At 55.7% G+C, this 15,729-nt stretch overlaps 1 protein-coding gene across 1 annotated transcript in view; it reads right to left on the reverse strand.

Moving 5' to 3' along the window:
- LOC119545566 (DAB2 interacting protein) overlaps positions 1–15,446 on the reverse strand; it is a 185,855-nt gene extending 170,409 nt beyond the window's left edge. The window contains exon 1 of the mRNA XM_037851184.1: positions 15,322–15,446. Within this exon, the coding sequence (XP_037707112.1) occupies positions 15,322–15,361 (40 nt within the window). The 5' untranslated portion in view covers positions 15,362–15,446. The remainder of the gene's footprint in view (positions 1–15,321) is intronic.
- Positions 15,447–15,729: the final 283 nt, after the last annotated feature.

Consider the following 15,729-nt stretch of genomic DNA (forward strand, 5'->3'; position numbering starts at 1 on the left):
TCCTTCCTTCCTTCTCTCCTTCCTTCTTTCCCCCCTTCCACAGATGCTCGCTCATCACCAGCTTTCTGTTCTAGGCCTAAGTTTATGGAGGAAATGAGGTAAACATGCTGCCCTCAGGACAGAGACTTCACACATAGACAACTACATCCTGAAGTGATCGAGGCCACCAACATACAAGGCACTCAATCACTGAGGCTGAGGAGGTTTCCTGGAGAAAGTGGTGGTAAAGGGGCACCAGTGGGCAAGTAGGAGTTGGCCAAGTGGGGTAGGGGGATGCAGGTGGGAAGGAGGCAGGCATTTTAGGCTCAGAAGAGGGAAACCACAGAGGCCTGGAGAGCCCAGGTGTTTGAGGAGTTATCAGTTGCAAGGTTTGGCTGAAGGTGGGATGGGCATTGGGGGACAGTTGGGGTGAGGCAGGTAGGAAACAAGCTGCCAGGACTCAGGACTCCAAGGACCTGGAAGGGCTGTCCAATGACTGTGGAGTGGATTCTAAGGGTCATGGGGAATCTGTGGAATTTTTAAACGTATAGAGGTGGGAGGCCAGACTTGGATTTCAGAAGCTCGTCTGGCTGCATACAGGGGCTGGGACATGCTGTGAAAATGGGGCTCCCCTTCACTTTCTCACCTGCCCACACTTCCCAGCCCTGACATTCCATGATCCACTCCAATCGGCTCGGGTTCCCTCCGAGAGGGACAGAAAATGGACAGAAAGGAAGGGGGGCTTTGGGCTGCCTGCTGCTCCCCCCCACCCTGGGCCTGGCCTCTGGCCTGGAAGGTAGTCCCTGACCTATCATCCCCAGATAGTGTGTCGGGAAGAGTTCCTGACTGGCTGGAAAGCCTTGATTTCAGGGCTGTCTGAAAATGGCCCATGTATGAACAGAAACTCAGAATTTCTTCAAGGGCCTGGTCAGTGCCAGGCATAAGGTTGGGTCCCACCTCCTTCTAGCCCCTCCTATCTGAATCCTGGCTCTGACAAACCCCCTCCTCAGTCCCCGCAGCCCTTCCAGGCCTGGCTTGCTCAGCCCCCACTTCTCCCAAGCCTCTAGTGGGGGCGGGGGCTCCGGGCCCAAACACAAGCGCCTTTGTTCCACCTCGTGGCCCAGCCTTAGCCCTGCACCCGCTGTTAGTGGAGGTTTTCTTTGCATGTAGTGAGCTCCAGGTCAGCTGAAGGATGAAGAGTAGGTAATGGGGGGCTGGGGAGGAGGTGTGGTGCATAGGCCATTTTTAGCTGCAGGCTTGGATCCTGTCACTCTCCTGCTCAAATCCCTCCCATGGCTCCTGCTTACTACTGGATGGTGGTTTTTAACCAGGGGCGACTCAGCCCCCACAGACATTTGACAATGTCTGGAGACATTTTTGGTTGGTGCAACTGGGGGGTGGGGGCTACTGGCATCTGGTGAGTAGAGGCCAGGGATGCTGCTAAACATCCTACAGTGTGCAGGACAGCTTCCCCCCACCCCATCCCCAGCCCCCACTTCAGCACAGAATTACCTAGCCCTTAAGGTCAATAGTATGAAGGTTGGGGAGCCCTGCTTTCAGGTAAAGCCTCCCCACCCATGTCTACATCTGGTCTGCCCAGTTACTCCCTAGCCACAAGCATCAGTTTGGAGGGAACCCATGAAATTCATTTCTACCTCTGCACCTTTGTGCTCTTTTCCTTGCTGGGGCCCCCTCCCTGCTCTGCTCCACTTACCTGAGCTGTTTTTCTCTCTACCCTCTTCTGCCTGTTTGTTGGGATCCTTCCCTGCTACCTACCCCAGCTGTAGGGCTGCCTCCTCCCAGAAGCCCCCTCTGCTTCCCTGACACCCTGATCTCTCTTTCCCCTTGATCAGCACCAGCCAGTTTTGCCCCTCCTGCGTCTCAGTTTGCCCATCTGTTAAATGAGCGGGCATAGGTGAGTGGAGATCCCAGGCCCCTTGCAGCTGGGACATAGTCCCCTACTCCCATCTTGCGTCTCCCTTGTACAGGATTAGGCTCAGTGGGGCAGTTAGTGCAGACTCGAAGCTGTGCTGCCCAGGGGGAAGCATGTGGGCTTTAGAGCCAGCAGGACTAGGATTGGAGTCCTGCCTCTGCCACTTCCTAGCGATGCAACCATTGGCAAATCCTGAAGCCTCTCTGTGCCTCGTTTCCTCCTCTGTAAAATGGGGATGTTTCCGGGAAGAGCTTTGGGAGCTCGTGCACATGAAGTACCTGCTATCCAGCACTTTCCCTTCCCTTGTTCGCTGACAGTCTGGCGGGTTTACCTCCTCAAGGGGTCTGCTTCTGGGGTTAAGAGGAGGGAGATTAGGGTTGCCCTCCCACTCCTCCCCTAGAAGCCGAGCCTGTGCTGGGCTGCTGAGGATGCAGGGGCACAGGGGCCTCCGGAGGCTGAGTGGGCCTGGGTGAGCGGCTGGCCCAGGAACACTGCTGCCCCCTGGGCTCCTGGCCTTCTTGGCATTCTGTCCCTTTCTGGAGCTCTTCCAGCCTCCCAGACTCCTCCCAGCTAGTCTTCCCCTGCTGGGATCAGCTACCCAGAAGTGGGCAGCCAACCAGACTTCCCTGAGCTGGCTCAGGGCCTGAGGCCACGGGGAGGGAAGTGGTGTAGGGTGAAGATGTGGTTTGGGGTCTTAGGGAATTCTGAAGAGACTCAGTGCAGCCACATTCCTCTCCTACTTGAAACCCTTCCTAGCTCCCCACGGCACAGGATGAAAGCCAAGCTCTGCACCTGCATTCAAGGCCTCTAACCCCCACTCCTGCTGACCTCTCCAGGCTCCCCCAGCCCCCAACTGCCCATCTGGATTTGGGGGTCCAATCTCACTGAGGTTCCCAGATAGGCCACAGGGTGTTTCTCAACTGTTGGAAATTGAATCACATACCCCACAAAAGACATGTTCAAATCTTAATCTGCATTCCTGCGGGTGTGAACCCATTTTTAAATAGGCTCTTTGAAGCTGTTACTATTAGTTACGATGTAGCAGGATTGAATGGGGCAGGCAGGCTTCATCTGTATGACTATAGGCCTTATAAAGAGAGGAAATTCAGATGCAGCCAGTCAGTAGAAGCCAGGAGTCAGAAGAAGCCAGAGAGGAGAGAGAGCTTGCTAAGTAACGGAAGACTGCTATTACAACTCCAGGAGAAAATGTGGCTTTTCCGGCATTTTGATTTTGGACTCCTAGTCTTCAAACATGAGACAATAAATGCCTGTTATTTAAGCCAAACTGTGATGTGGTATTTGTCACAGCAACACTGGCAAACTAAGACAGGGTACCAGAAGTGGGTACTGCTATGGCAAATAACTAAAAATGTGGAAGTTATGGTTAGAGGCTGGGAAAATTTTGAGGTACTTGACAGAAAAGGTTGAAATTGATTTGAAGGGACTGTCAGTAGAGAAACGGATATTAAAAGCATTTCTGGCGAAGGCTGTAGAGAAAGTTTCTATCATTGTAGAGAATATATGCATTGCCATGAACAGAATGTTGGTAGAAATATGGATGGTAAAGGTGCTTCTGGCGAGATCTTGGAAGGAAATTATGGAGGAATTGGAAATATGGAGGAAGGCAATTATGGAGGATCCTTGTTATAAAGTGACAGAGAACTTGGAAAATTTGTTTCTGATGTCAGTGGAAGCCAGAACTTGCAATATTTAGGATATTTAGCTGAAGACATTTCCAAGCTAAGTGTGGGAGATGCAGACTGGTTTCTCCTTGCTGCTTATAGTAAAATGAGAGAGGAAAGAGATTAACTGAGGACTGAATAGTTAAGCACAAAGGAACCAGCAACTGATGATTTGGAAAATTCTCAGCCTATCCAGATAGCATCAGGGCCCTCCCTGAGCTCCCGGGAGATGAGCTCCCAGGGAACAGGCCCCCTGTGAGGGTGTAGCTGAGCCTCCCTTTGATAAGGAGCTTAGGCTATGACTCATGGATCCAGTCAGCCATCCCAGAGGAACTCAGGATTGGAGACTTATTTATCCAGGAAGGATCTGTGGGCAATCCTTTTGTCTGATAGCTTGGACTCCCTTGAACTGCATGCAAATCTGGCAAGATTTTTGAGAATTTTGTATGAGCAGAAGCACTGCCAGCCTGGACTGAGAGGGACAGAGTCAGAATGAAATGAGGAAAAAATGACTTTAAGGACAGAACCATGGAAGCAGAGGTCTGGACCTAAGAGATCCCTGCAGGCCAAGAGAGTGGGGGCCTCTACTCCGGTGTTTGGAGGGGGCTGGCCTTTGGCCCTAGCGTTGAGGGAGAGTGTGGCTGCTGCTCCAGTGCTTGGAAAAGGTGGGGCCTGTGCCCCAGTGTTCAGGGACAGCATGACCATTGCCCCAGTGCTTGGACAGGGTGAGGCTGCCACTTCAGCAGGCCCGAGGACAAAGCCCCCATCCACCGATGACTCTCAGACTTTGGAATCTTGCTCTTTCCTTTGCCTGGAATACCCTGCTCATTACCTCCTTCCACCAGACCAAGGCCTGGCTATCTGTAAGCTTCGCATCTCCTCCCCACCCCCAACCAAGCCCTCTCTGTCCTGGACTGACATTGTAGGTTTGGATGCCTGTCCTGAGCCCTTCCAGGACAGGAACCCAGCCTCATGCTTCCCTAGGCCTCCAGCGCCCAACACGGAGCTGGCACTGAGGGAGTGCTCGGCACAAATTAGCGTAAGTGAATGTGGACAGGGAATGGAGGGTCCTGGGCTCCAGCACCATCCCCTTCCAATTCCAAGGCTACCCGATAGAATCAGCTGGGGAGCAGGGAGCAAGAGGGATTTCAAATTTCCAATGCCCAGGCCCCTCTCTGGACTAATTGAATCCAAATCTCTTGGTGTGATCCTAGGCATCATCCCAACACCCAAGTGATTCCATGGCACAGTGAGTGTTGGAACTCCCTGTGTGACCTGGGTCAGGCTGTGTCCCCCATCCCTATCCGGGCACAGCAGACTGTCCTGCCAAGTGAGGGCTCTCCTGTCAAGTCCTGAGGAAGCTGTCAGATACTCAGTCACACAGATCAGAGGGGCCCTTTACAGCTGGCAAAGTACTTTCACTTGCATCAGGTCATTCATTCATTCAACAAACATTCAGCAAAAAGTGCTGAGGCTGCACAAATGAGGCTCCTGGGATGCAGGAGGGACAGACAGACTGGTTGACAGACTTTGGATGAGGCTTCCAAGTAGATAAGGGGCCCCCAAAGCCCTGATCAAGACCCAGTCAGTTGAACAGAGGAGGATGGGGGCTGTCGCGGGCTTGTTAGAGAGGTCCCCTGGTCTGGGGCAGGGACTGATGAAGACAGTGAGAGGTGAGACGGCAGGGCAGGGAGGGGGCCTGTGCAACAAACAGTGCAGGCAGGGGTGAAAGTGTGGGCTAGGCCTTGGAGGGGAGGGGAGGGGAGGGAGAGATGGATTTGAAAGACACACAGATGGAGGAAGGGGCAGGGGGTATGGGGAGAGGGGGAGCCGCCATCTGGAATGATGTCCAGGTGTCCGATGGACAGACGTGGACAACCAGGGAAGTGGGGAGGGAAGACTGAGAAGTGACAGCAGGAGAGGTAGGAGGGAAACCAGGCGGGTGTGGCTGGGCGAGAGACCCAAGACAAGGACAAACACAGGCGTAACAACAATGAAAACAGACAGCAGGTTGTTTAGTGCTAACTGGGCTGGAATGCTTCTCAAAGAATTTCCATTAGAATTATTAACCTGTTTACTCCTCCCAGCAACCCTGTGAGGTAAGTACTAGAGATAATCATCCCCAGCTCCCAGATGGGAAAACCGAGACTCAGAGACTTGATGAATCTTCCCTGAGCTACATGCTTGGTAAGTGGCAGAAATAAGGTGCAAACTCAGGCTTCTGGGCTCCAGGGGCCTTCCTGGACCACCCCTCCCCCGCCCATCCCACCTCCCACCCAGGGCCTCCCAGCTGAGGGGGCAGGTAAGACAGCCCCTGAGGAGAAGGCCCTGGATTGAGGATTTGGGGCACCAGGGGTGGCCCTGGCCAGAGCAGTTTTGTGGGTGGGGAGAGGACCATGTGGCAGTGACAAGGCAGATGACAGCCCAGACAGAGCTTGGCTATGAAGAAGGGAGTGGGGCATGCACTGGAGGGGAGTAAGGCGTTGGGGAAGGGGTGGGAGAGACAGGGGCTTGTTGGGGGCAGAAAAGAAGGAGCCAGTGCAGGGGGATCACAAGGAGGCCCTCAGGCAGCGGGGAGGGCAGGGCAGACTGAGCCCAAAACACTGATGGGCTTGTAGGGGGGCCTCGGGAAGTTGAGGGGGCTTGAGCTTCACTCCTTTCTGGCTGCCCAGCACACAGCAGGTCCTCAGCTAAGTCTGCATGGAATGAAGGCTGCAGAGGAGAGCGAAGCTTTGCAGGAGTCACCGAGGGGAGGGGAGGGGAGGGGTGGTAGCAGGGCTGTGAGCAGGAGCCAGCCTGTTGGGAAGGAAGCCCAAGAGTTTCTAAGCGGGACCACCCAATCCCCTTCAAGCTGTCAGAGGCTCAGGCTGGGAGAATAACCAAGAGGAGGGGGCACAGCCCCTACCCCACCCACCACGGGGCTGGCCAAAGGAAAGACTATGGGGTCAAAGACCGGCCTCCCCAAAACGGAAGGGACCTGAGGGCACCCTGGGGGGTGCTGACCTGGGACAGCCCCAAGAGGACGCCTGAGTGGGGCCCCCACCCCAGGAACCGCGGGTTTCAGGGGGCCGGAGCCCAAGGCCTGCTCCCCGCTGCAGACTCACCACCCACGCCGCCACCCTCCAGTTCAGACTCTTGAATTAAGTCCCCTCCTTCCACCCCCACCGCTAATAGCTGCCGCCCTCGGTCTCATTCTAACATTTCACATTTGCAGCGGCAGTGTGAGGCCATTTGTCAGAGAGTTTGGGTCACTGGAGAGAGAGAGAGAGGGAGAGAGAGAGAGTCCTAGGTGGGGGCGGGGGCGGGGAATGCGGGACAGGCGCAGCCAGGCAGGAACTGCGATCCTTGGAGCCGGCTTCACGCGAGCACGGCCCTATTCGGGTGCAGTCTGTGGAACACCGGGGTGGAGTGTGGGGGTCCCCAGCACCCTCAGGTGCTCCCTCACAGGCTTTCACAGACGCTCGCCTGACGAGACAGAGACCCGCCTCGCAGGCACACCCGCCCCCTCGCAGAGGCTCCTGCGTGCACCCGCGCGCACACACCGAGGCGCGGGGAATGTAGGTCACCGGCTGGAGCGCCTGCGGCCGGGGTCCGGGGTGGGGGCGGGGGCGGGATCCAGCCATCCCTGCCCAAGCTTCTAGATTGAACGGAACTCCACCCCTCCCACCACCTGTGTCAATCTGACCCAAAGCCTCTTTAGGCTTGTTCCCACCCCCGCGCAAATCCCACAGACTGAGATGCCAGGACCTTGGCTCTGTCCAGAGGAGGGGCAGGGTCCCTTGCCACACAACTTCACTTCCACTATTAGAGCCTTTTTTGTGTCTAGGTCCGTCCCTGTGACTGGCAATGTGTAGTCTACAAGATGTGCCCCTCCTCCACCCCCAACCCTTCCACGGCACAGCCCATGAGATGTCCTAGGACCAGAAGTAAGTCATGGCCAAAGAGAGACAAGAGAGCAGCCTTAGCCGTGCTGATCAGGGCTGGCTTCCTGGGGGAGGTGGCAGAACCCTGGCTGGGTTGTTGGACGAGGGTTTCAGAAAGGCTAGAAAAGGAGGAGATACACTGACACATCCTGTGAAGGTCTCAGATGCTCCCGTCCCTCCTCCCTGGAATGGGAGCCTCTCTCAGGATCAGATCTGCAAAGACCATCATAGACGTCACTATACAAAACAACTGGATGTCCCTGCAGGCCCTTCGGACACAGCAACCCCAGGACATCACTTCCCCTCCCACCTAGAATCTGCTCTTCTGCCCGTAGCCCCCTCTGAGCATGGGCACTAACATTCCCTGATCCCCAGGCCGGAGATCTGGAGTCATACTGACCACTTTCGTCACCCCGTGCCCTTCAGCCTCTGAGTTTTCTGTCTGACTCACCAAGGAGCTCACAGCCCAGAGGTAGAACCAGGCAGGGAAATGAGTGGGCTTTACTCATCAGCATGCAGCAGGATAGCAGGAAGCCTGGGGTTCCAGGGGAACCCAGGCCAGGTAGTGAAGGAAGGCTTCCTGGAGGAGGTGACACCTGAGCTGAGACCTGAGGATGAGTCGAAGTGGCCAGTTTGCAGAAGTGGTGGTGAGAGCTCACATGGGGGAGTGCTCTAGGCAGAAGGAACAGCAAGTACAAAGGTGAGGGAGAAGAGACAGTTGAAGCAGAAATTCACTCATGGTAGTGGGAACGGACAGAATGGAGGGGTGCAGCTGGAGACAAGGCCAAAGGCCTTGAGCCCAAGTTAATGAATTTGGACTTCATCCTGCTGCAGTAGGGGGCCCTATGGGGTTTCCAGGTACCTGTGGGGGCCCACTCTGGCTGCTTAAGGAGGATGAATTGGAGGCAGAGGTGGAGAAGGGGAGGCAGTCATAGGTGGCCAAGGTGGGACCTGGTCTGAGGTGGGAGCCAGGAGGTGGGACAGCTTTCGGGACCATGCAGGAGGTAGAATAGAACTTGGGTGTGCCTGGTTCTCCTCTCTCCACACTCTGTCTTCCCATGAGGGTCATGGGGGCTAGAGGCAGGGACCCCAGAGGACCTTCGCCTCCCATCCTCACACCTGGGGCCTTTCCTGTTACCTCCGCCTCCCTGGGCTTCTGAAGGTGACCTCTTGGGAGCAATCCTAGCTGGAAGGGTGTGGGCTGCAGCTCTAGCTTTGGAAGGCCTGGGGTCAGTGGCCCAGGGCAGGTCCACTCTGCAGAAGGAATGACTGAGTAGTGGGAACAAAAGGTCAGACATGGAGCATGCAGTGGCCGCCCAGGGAGGCCAGCTGTTGAGAGGATACTGGGTACAAGCCAGCCTGATGGGAAGGGCTCACTCTGCCATCTGGAAATCAGGGGACCACAGCTGAGGTCCAGCAGGCCTCGTGACTCGCCAGGGCCGAGACTTGGGCTCCTGAGCTCACCTCCTTGGGCCTCAGTTTCTTCATCTATTAAAAGGGCATTGAACATGTGCTAGGAGATACATCAGGTGATGGGAAAGCTGAAGGGAATTTCACCTACTCCTGAGTGATTTAGCAAAGATCCGCATCTCTGCACCAGGCCCCACAGAGGAGATGCTGGCCGGAGGTGACCACTGCCCAGGACAGCATAGGAAGGCATTATCTGTCCCACACAGTCCTCCCAACAGTAGGTGCCTTTGGAGATGGCCAGTAATGTCCCCACTCATCTGATGAGGAGTTCGAGACCCGAGAATCAAGTGGCCCGGGCCCCCATGGAGGGGGCATAGGACAGAAGCCTGGGCCATGAGTGTGAGGTGGCAGTTCAAGAGGGAGCGATCCGAAATCCATTGAGAGGACCAGAGTGAAGTATCTTTACTCTCCTCTCCCCTCCGCTTTGCCTTGGCTCTGCCAAGCCCAGCTCCAGGCACAGGGGCCAGCTCCCCAGAGCCTCTTACCTCCTTCAAGGGCAGCCAGCTGCCAAGGCTTGGGTGTGTAAATGATTTAAGCCCCTCCCCATCGGGCCTCATTGTTCTTCATTACTGACTACTCTTCCTGATTTAGCCTCTTCCCAGAGTCCCATGGGGCAAGAGGTAGGGGCTTCAGCACTCACCCACCTGCCAGCTGGGGAAGTTCCAGGGACCCCGGTGTGTTCAGCAGGCAGGACTGAGGCTCTCCCTGCTACTCTCCTGGCAGTGGGGAGGGGCATGGGGTGGGGGCCAGGAGAACCAGGAGCAGCCCACAGTGGTGGGCAAGAGCACCCTGTCCAGGAGTCCTGGCTTTGAATCGCGAGCCTAGGGTCTTTCTGATCCTCGCTGGCCTCATCTGAGCAATGGGGTCATCATTCCTCTGTGAGGAGTCAATGATTTGATGGGTGTAGAGCACTTAGCATGGAGCCCAGCACAGTGGGGTCCCAGCCTGCTTCACTTATGAGGGGTCTCAGGTGGGCATGTGCCTTCTCCCCTACCTTCGGTCGCCCATGAGGCCCAGCCAGCCCAGGCCAGGGTGGATTCCAGCATCCATCCCTTCCTCACTCCAAGTAGGTCAGGCTGGGGGCATTCCTCCTAATTCACAGACGAAGCTTGCCGAGGGGGCAAGTCTTTGCCCAGGGCCTGATGAGTTAGTCGAGTAGCAGAACCAGGAAGAGGCCCTGGGCCAGTGCTCTTGCCTCTGAGAGGAGGAGCAGTCTCCATGCTCCATCCACACAGATGCAGCATCTGGGAAGGACCTAGGGGCACTGGTTCAGAGCATGGGCTCTGGAGTGGGACAACCTAAGCTACTCTGGCTCACACTAGCTGTGTGGCCTTGAGTAAGTCACCCAGCCTCTCTGAGCTTCAATTTCCACGTCTTTAACATGGGAATGATGACACTGACCTCACTGGGTCTCTGGAAAGGGGAAGTGAGATGAAGAGTGTGAGACAAGCGCTGGGCACGTAGCCGTTATTCTTATGATATTCACCTATGTGTTACCAGCCAAGGCAAACCCACTGGTGGCGTCTTCGGCCTCTCTGTCTCCCTAGAAGGGCCAGAGAGTCATGATAACAGGCCCTCTGAGAGCTTTCAGTCCCAAATAGCCCTCTCTTTAGACTGACCCTATCTGGCTACAGATACTTCTGCCACCCACTCACTGTCCCCAGCTGCGCTCATCACCTTCGGTGTGGTGCCTGCCATGTTACACCCACCCCCTCGGGAGGTGGGATTTTCATGGGCAAGAGGAGGGGCCGCTGGGTGGCAGCTTTGCACAGCGACACCTCCCAGAGAGCGCAGCACAAGGAAGACCCCGGGCTCTGTAGCTGGGGCCATCTGGGTTCAAATCACTGCACTCGCTGTGAGACCTTCACCAATCACTTAACTTCTCTGAGTCTCAGTTTCCTCATCTGGACAATGGGGCTAATGGCAACCTAGCTGGTTCTACTTGAGAGTTCAAGTAGACAACATATGTAGAGCAGCCGGCACAGAGCCTGGCATGGAGTAAGTACCGATTATTGTATCTGCAGCACATGGAGATTTACAGCATCACATCCAATCACATGCCTGCTTACCGGAGCCTCCAGCGACCCTGGGCAGGGTCCTTCTCGTTGGGAGGATGCTGAAGCATCTGAGCTCTTGAGCTGCCTGTTCTGCCCCCAGGATTTCCAAAGCAAACAGCCCCTTCCAGAGCACTTCTCTCCATCTGTCTGAGCCCAGCTCCTTCCTACATGAATCATGAACTCCCCCCAGCAGGTGTCCAGCCTTGCAGGCTTTTACCTGGTCACCCCATGGGGGCCCAAGACAACCCTGGAAGCAGCCAGGCAGGGCTGAGTCTGCCCATTTGGCAGACGAGGAAGCCAAGGCTGAGCAAGGAGCAGGGACTTGGTCCAGACCACGCAATGACAAAAGGAGCCGGGATGAGGCTCAGGCCGCAGGGAGGGAAGAGGGTGCCAGATGCTGAGTCGGATTTAGAATCCTAGATGGTCAGAGCTGGAACACTCCGGGGCATGGAGTCCAGCCCCCTTTATTTACGGCTGAGAAAGCAGAAGCCCAGAAAGGGGGAGGGTACCTGAGAGTGCGGACCAAGTTAAGTGTCATATCCAGCTGGTGCCATTCACTCATTCATTCACTCACTCATTCATTCATCCAGGGCATCTGTATAGAGCACCTTCTCAGGGCCAGGCACTGGGGATACATGATACACAGGCCACAGCCTCTGTCCTCAAGTATCTCGTGACCAAGTAATAAAAATATGTCCTGAATGGAGAGGCACCAAGAGCTAATGGATGGAAGGCAGTATCCGTGAAATGGGGAAAATGACTGTACCCTGTGAGAACCCAAAGAGAGAATATTTTACACAATAATATCCCCAGACTAGGGGAACCAAGTCCCAGTGTTGGCCCATTTGTCAGGCCTCCCCCCTCCATCCCTTTCCTTGGCAATCACGAGGCAGATGGGAAGGAAGTGCTTCTCAGATCTGGACTTTTCGTACATCCTTAAGGGGCTTGTACCAGAAGGGATCAGTCAGATTTTGTCTGACCCTTGCCCCAATTTACAGATGAGGAAACTGAGGCCCAGAGTCACATCCATCCATGAAAGTCTCTACCAGAGTTAGTGCACGGTCTCCAGGCCCCCTTCTAATGCTTGACTTCCTGCCGCTAATTGTGTGAAAGAAATCCCTACTCGTCTGTCTGTCCCTCCCCCAGCTGTGGTTCCAAACTCTCACTGGCCTTGCTGTAAGGGTCTTTCCACTGCTCAGCCCTGTCTGCTAGGAGGTTCTGAACAAGAGGCTTCCTTTAGCTCAGACCTCCAGAACGTCAGTGCCAGCACACTGTGGCCAAACCTCTTTCAGCCCCTGAGCACCTGGCAAATGGAATCAGTGTTCAGAATATCCACCATATGGAAAGTGGTCTTGCTTGGCTTGAAGCAGGAGGGGGTACCTCAAGCACCCCCCCCAACACACACACCCTCCAGCTCTGCCTCTCCCAACCCTGCCTCCATCGAGGCTCCTGAGTCCCCAGGGAGTTCAGCTTGCCAGCCCCTGATCAAGAGCATCACCCTCATTGTAAGTGTCAGAGAACCCCCTCTCCAGCCTCTGAGCCTTTGCATCTGCCGTGCCCTCTGCCTGAAAGGCCACTCCACACTTCTTTGCCTAGGCCAACTGCATTCACTCACTCCCTCATTCAACAAATACTTGCTGGATGTTTACTAGGTTCTAGGGCTACAGCTGTCACGAGGAGCTCAGAGCTGAGTGGGGGGTACTTCGGCTACACCCATAAACCCACAATAATGTGCAGTGCAAATCGTAACAGGTCCTTTAAAGGAAAAGAGAGACTAAGAGGGTGGAATTGAATTTGATGGATTCGGGGAACTTGGTCTTCAGAAGGCTTCTCTGAGCAGGTGACTTTTCAAGATTGGGAGGATGAGGAAGAGTTAGCTCAATGAAGAGCAGGAGGAAGGGTGTTCTGGGCAGAGAAAACAACATATGCAAAGGCCCTGGGTGAAGACTAGCTTGGTGAGCATGAGGAAGGTCAAACCAGTATGGCTGGAGCCTAGAGAGTGAGGGGCAGAAGGAAGGAAGGTCCAATCATACAAGGCGGCAGAAGCTGTCAACCTTGGTGATGGGGACCATGTGGACAGCAAGGAGAGGGAAGGGTCCAGGAGATGGAGCCAGCAAAAGAGACTGAGAAACAGGTGGGAAAAAAACAGGCATGCCGCAGAAGCCAGGTGAAGAAAGTATTTCACGAAGGAGGGAGTGATTGACTTTTTCAATGGAGGTGTCACTTCCTCCAGGAAGCCTTCTGGACTTCCAATGTGGGCTTAAGTGTTCCACAGTGCCTTGCCTTCTCCCATCAACATGCTTGCCTCTCTCTCAGAGTAGCTTGGGAACATCATAAAAGTAGAGACAAGGTTTGATTTCTCTTTCCAACTCTAGAACCCAGTACAGGAGGGTTCTGGCCCAGAAAGGGTAAGTGACCTGCTGAGGCCACAACTTCCCTTTGCTACCCTGGCCCAGGATGGCCCTTTCAGGTTTGGACCTTGGAGGCAGGCTGGTTGGGAGTCCCTGGCCAGACCCCTCTCTAGCCAGGCTTGGGAGCTGGTCTCCACTCTGTTTCCTGCCTGCCCCCTCCCTGAGGCCCCGTCTGCCCCCTTGCCTCTTCCTCTTGGCTCCCAGGCCCCTCAAGGCCTGACCGACTTCAGCGGGGAGCCGAGAGGCTGGCCACAGATGAAGGCCAGGGCCTGGTTGTACATGGGGCCTTCTGCTTGCAGGGGAGGCAGTTTCCAAGGGTTCCAGCTTTGCCTTGCCCAGAGGCTGCCATTAGCAAACCCAGGAGACAGCAAGTTGGGGCTGTGGGTTCCTGAAACCCCACGGGGTCATCACATTCGGGTGGAGAGATGGAGGTCCTGAGGGATCTGGAGGTTGGGGGCAGCATCCAGGCATCGGGTGAGCCCATTACTCATCCCTGTGCCAAGCCACATCCCCAGACTGTCTGCCCCCAGCCTCCCCTAAGGAAGTCATCCTGGTGGATCTGGTCATGTATCATCTGCCTGTCTCTTGTTCTAGGCTGGGAGCTCTTCCAGGGCAAGGATCTCTTTCTTCTCTTCTCTTCCCTCCCTCCCTTTCTCCCTTTCCTCCTTCCATTCATTAAACACCAACTATCTTTTAGGATTTGCTCCTCATTCCTGCACCCCTGACCCTGACACAGAGCTTGACACATGGGGATTGCTCAGCATACGTTGACTGACCGCCTGTCTGCCCAAAGGTGCCAGGTCCACCAGCTGGGCATCGCTAAGCTCCCCTGTGGATTGCATCTCCAAGTGTGGCAAAGGGCCCCTCTCCCTGGAAAGAACTGAGCTCCTGCAGGAGGAAGGAAATTTGGCCTTGAATCTGTGCCCAGTGTCAGGCCTGGTAGGGGTGGGAGAAGTCCACCCCCCGAGGACCTGGGGCCTCAAAGGGCTGATCCAAGCCTGGCTGTGGCTGCGCCTCGACAGGCCCTCTCCTCTGAAGCTGACGGGGAGCTCTCCCCACTGAGCCCTAGAACCTGTGGCCCCTCCAACCCCCATCTCAGCCCCCCAGCCAGCCCATGCTCCTGCTTGCCTCCTCTGCCTGTGGCCAGCCTGGGCAGGCTGAGCAGTGGGGGTGGGGGGTTGGGGAGTGGGGGTGCTGGGAGAGCTCGCTTACCTGCACCCCTGGAGCCCCAAGTCTGCAGAAACTGCCACAGCCGGACCATTCTGAGTCTTACAATCCCTTCCCTGACTCTCTCCATGGCCTCTGTCCCAAGCAACTTTTCCCCAACAGTCTGCTCAGGGCTTCCAGCCACTGGGGAGGCTGCGGCAGGGGCCTCTTCCCTGGTGGCAGCCTCCGGGGCCCTGTAAAGTGGGGAGCGTTTTTGGCTCAAGCTCCGGACTTCAATTACCCAGAATATTCCTGTCGCCTGTTCCATCTCTGTTTACCTGCAGAATGTCACTAATTAAATTGCCCCCCAGCCCCAGCCAGGCCTGGGCGCAGCGAGTGAGGCAGACAGACAAGCAGGGGGGCCTCAAACTTCCTTCCTTTCCTTCTTGGCCAAGAGCAAAACAGAAGCTGTTGAAACTCCCTCTGCTTTCCTCTGACCCTGCCAAATGCCCAGAGTCCAAAGGGCTGCCCAAGACCCGGTCCTGGGGACCCTGCAGCTCTGCGGTGCCTGTGAACCCAGGGCACCCATGCCCACCCATGGGGCCTGAGGCCAGACAGCAGCCTGACTACCTCCCCCCTCCAACTCGGATTCCTGCAGCAAACAGGGAGAAAAGTCTGGCTGAGCTGCCCGGCTGAAATCTCCAACTCTGCCCTTCTTACCGTAGGAGTCGTCCTGGCCCAGGAGGTTGTCGGGCTCCATGGCGTGCGGGCCCCCAGTCCCTGGCCCCACCTGATTTATGAACCGAGTCTGTCTCCATGAGCGTCTGGGTTTCTCCTTTTGTATTCCATCTGGCTGCTTTTCCAACTAGATGACTGGGTATTCCTGCAAGCAGGCCCCTTTCCAGCCCTCGCCTTCATACAGTACATTTAAAGTAGCAGTAACCTCTTTTTCCTCCCCCTGCAGCCTGGCTGGAAACATTAGAAGGGACCGAGGCGGCGAGATGTCTAAAATAGGAAGACGCCGGGGACGGTTGGCCTGGCTGCCCGCGACGTTGGCTGCGGGGATCTGGCTCAGCTGTGCAGATGGAGAAGCTACGTGTTAAGGCTGAGACGGGGTGAGCATCTGGA

Source organism: Choloepus didactylus, chromosome 10 (assembly GCF_015220235.1).
Source record: "Choloepus didactylus isolate mChoDid1 chromosome 10, mChoDid1.pri, whole genome shotgun sequence".
NCBI classification, from domain to species: Eukaryota; Metazoa; Chordata; class Mammalia; order Pilosa; family Megalonychidae; genus Choloepus; species Choloepus didactylus.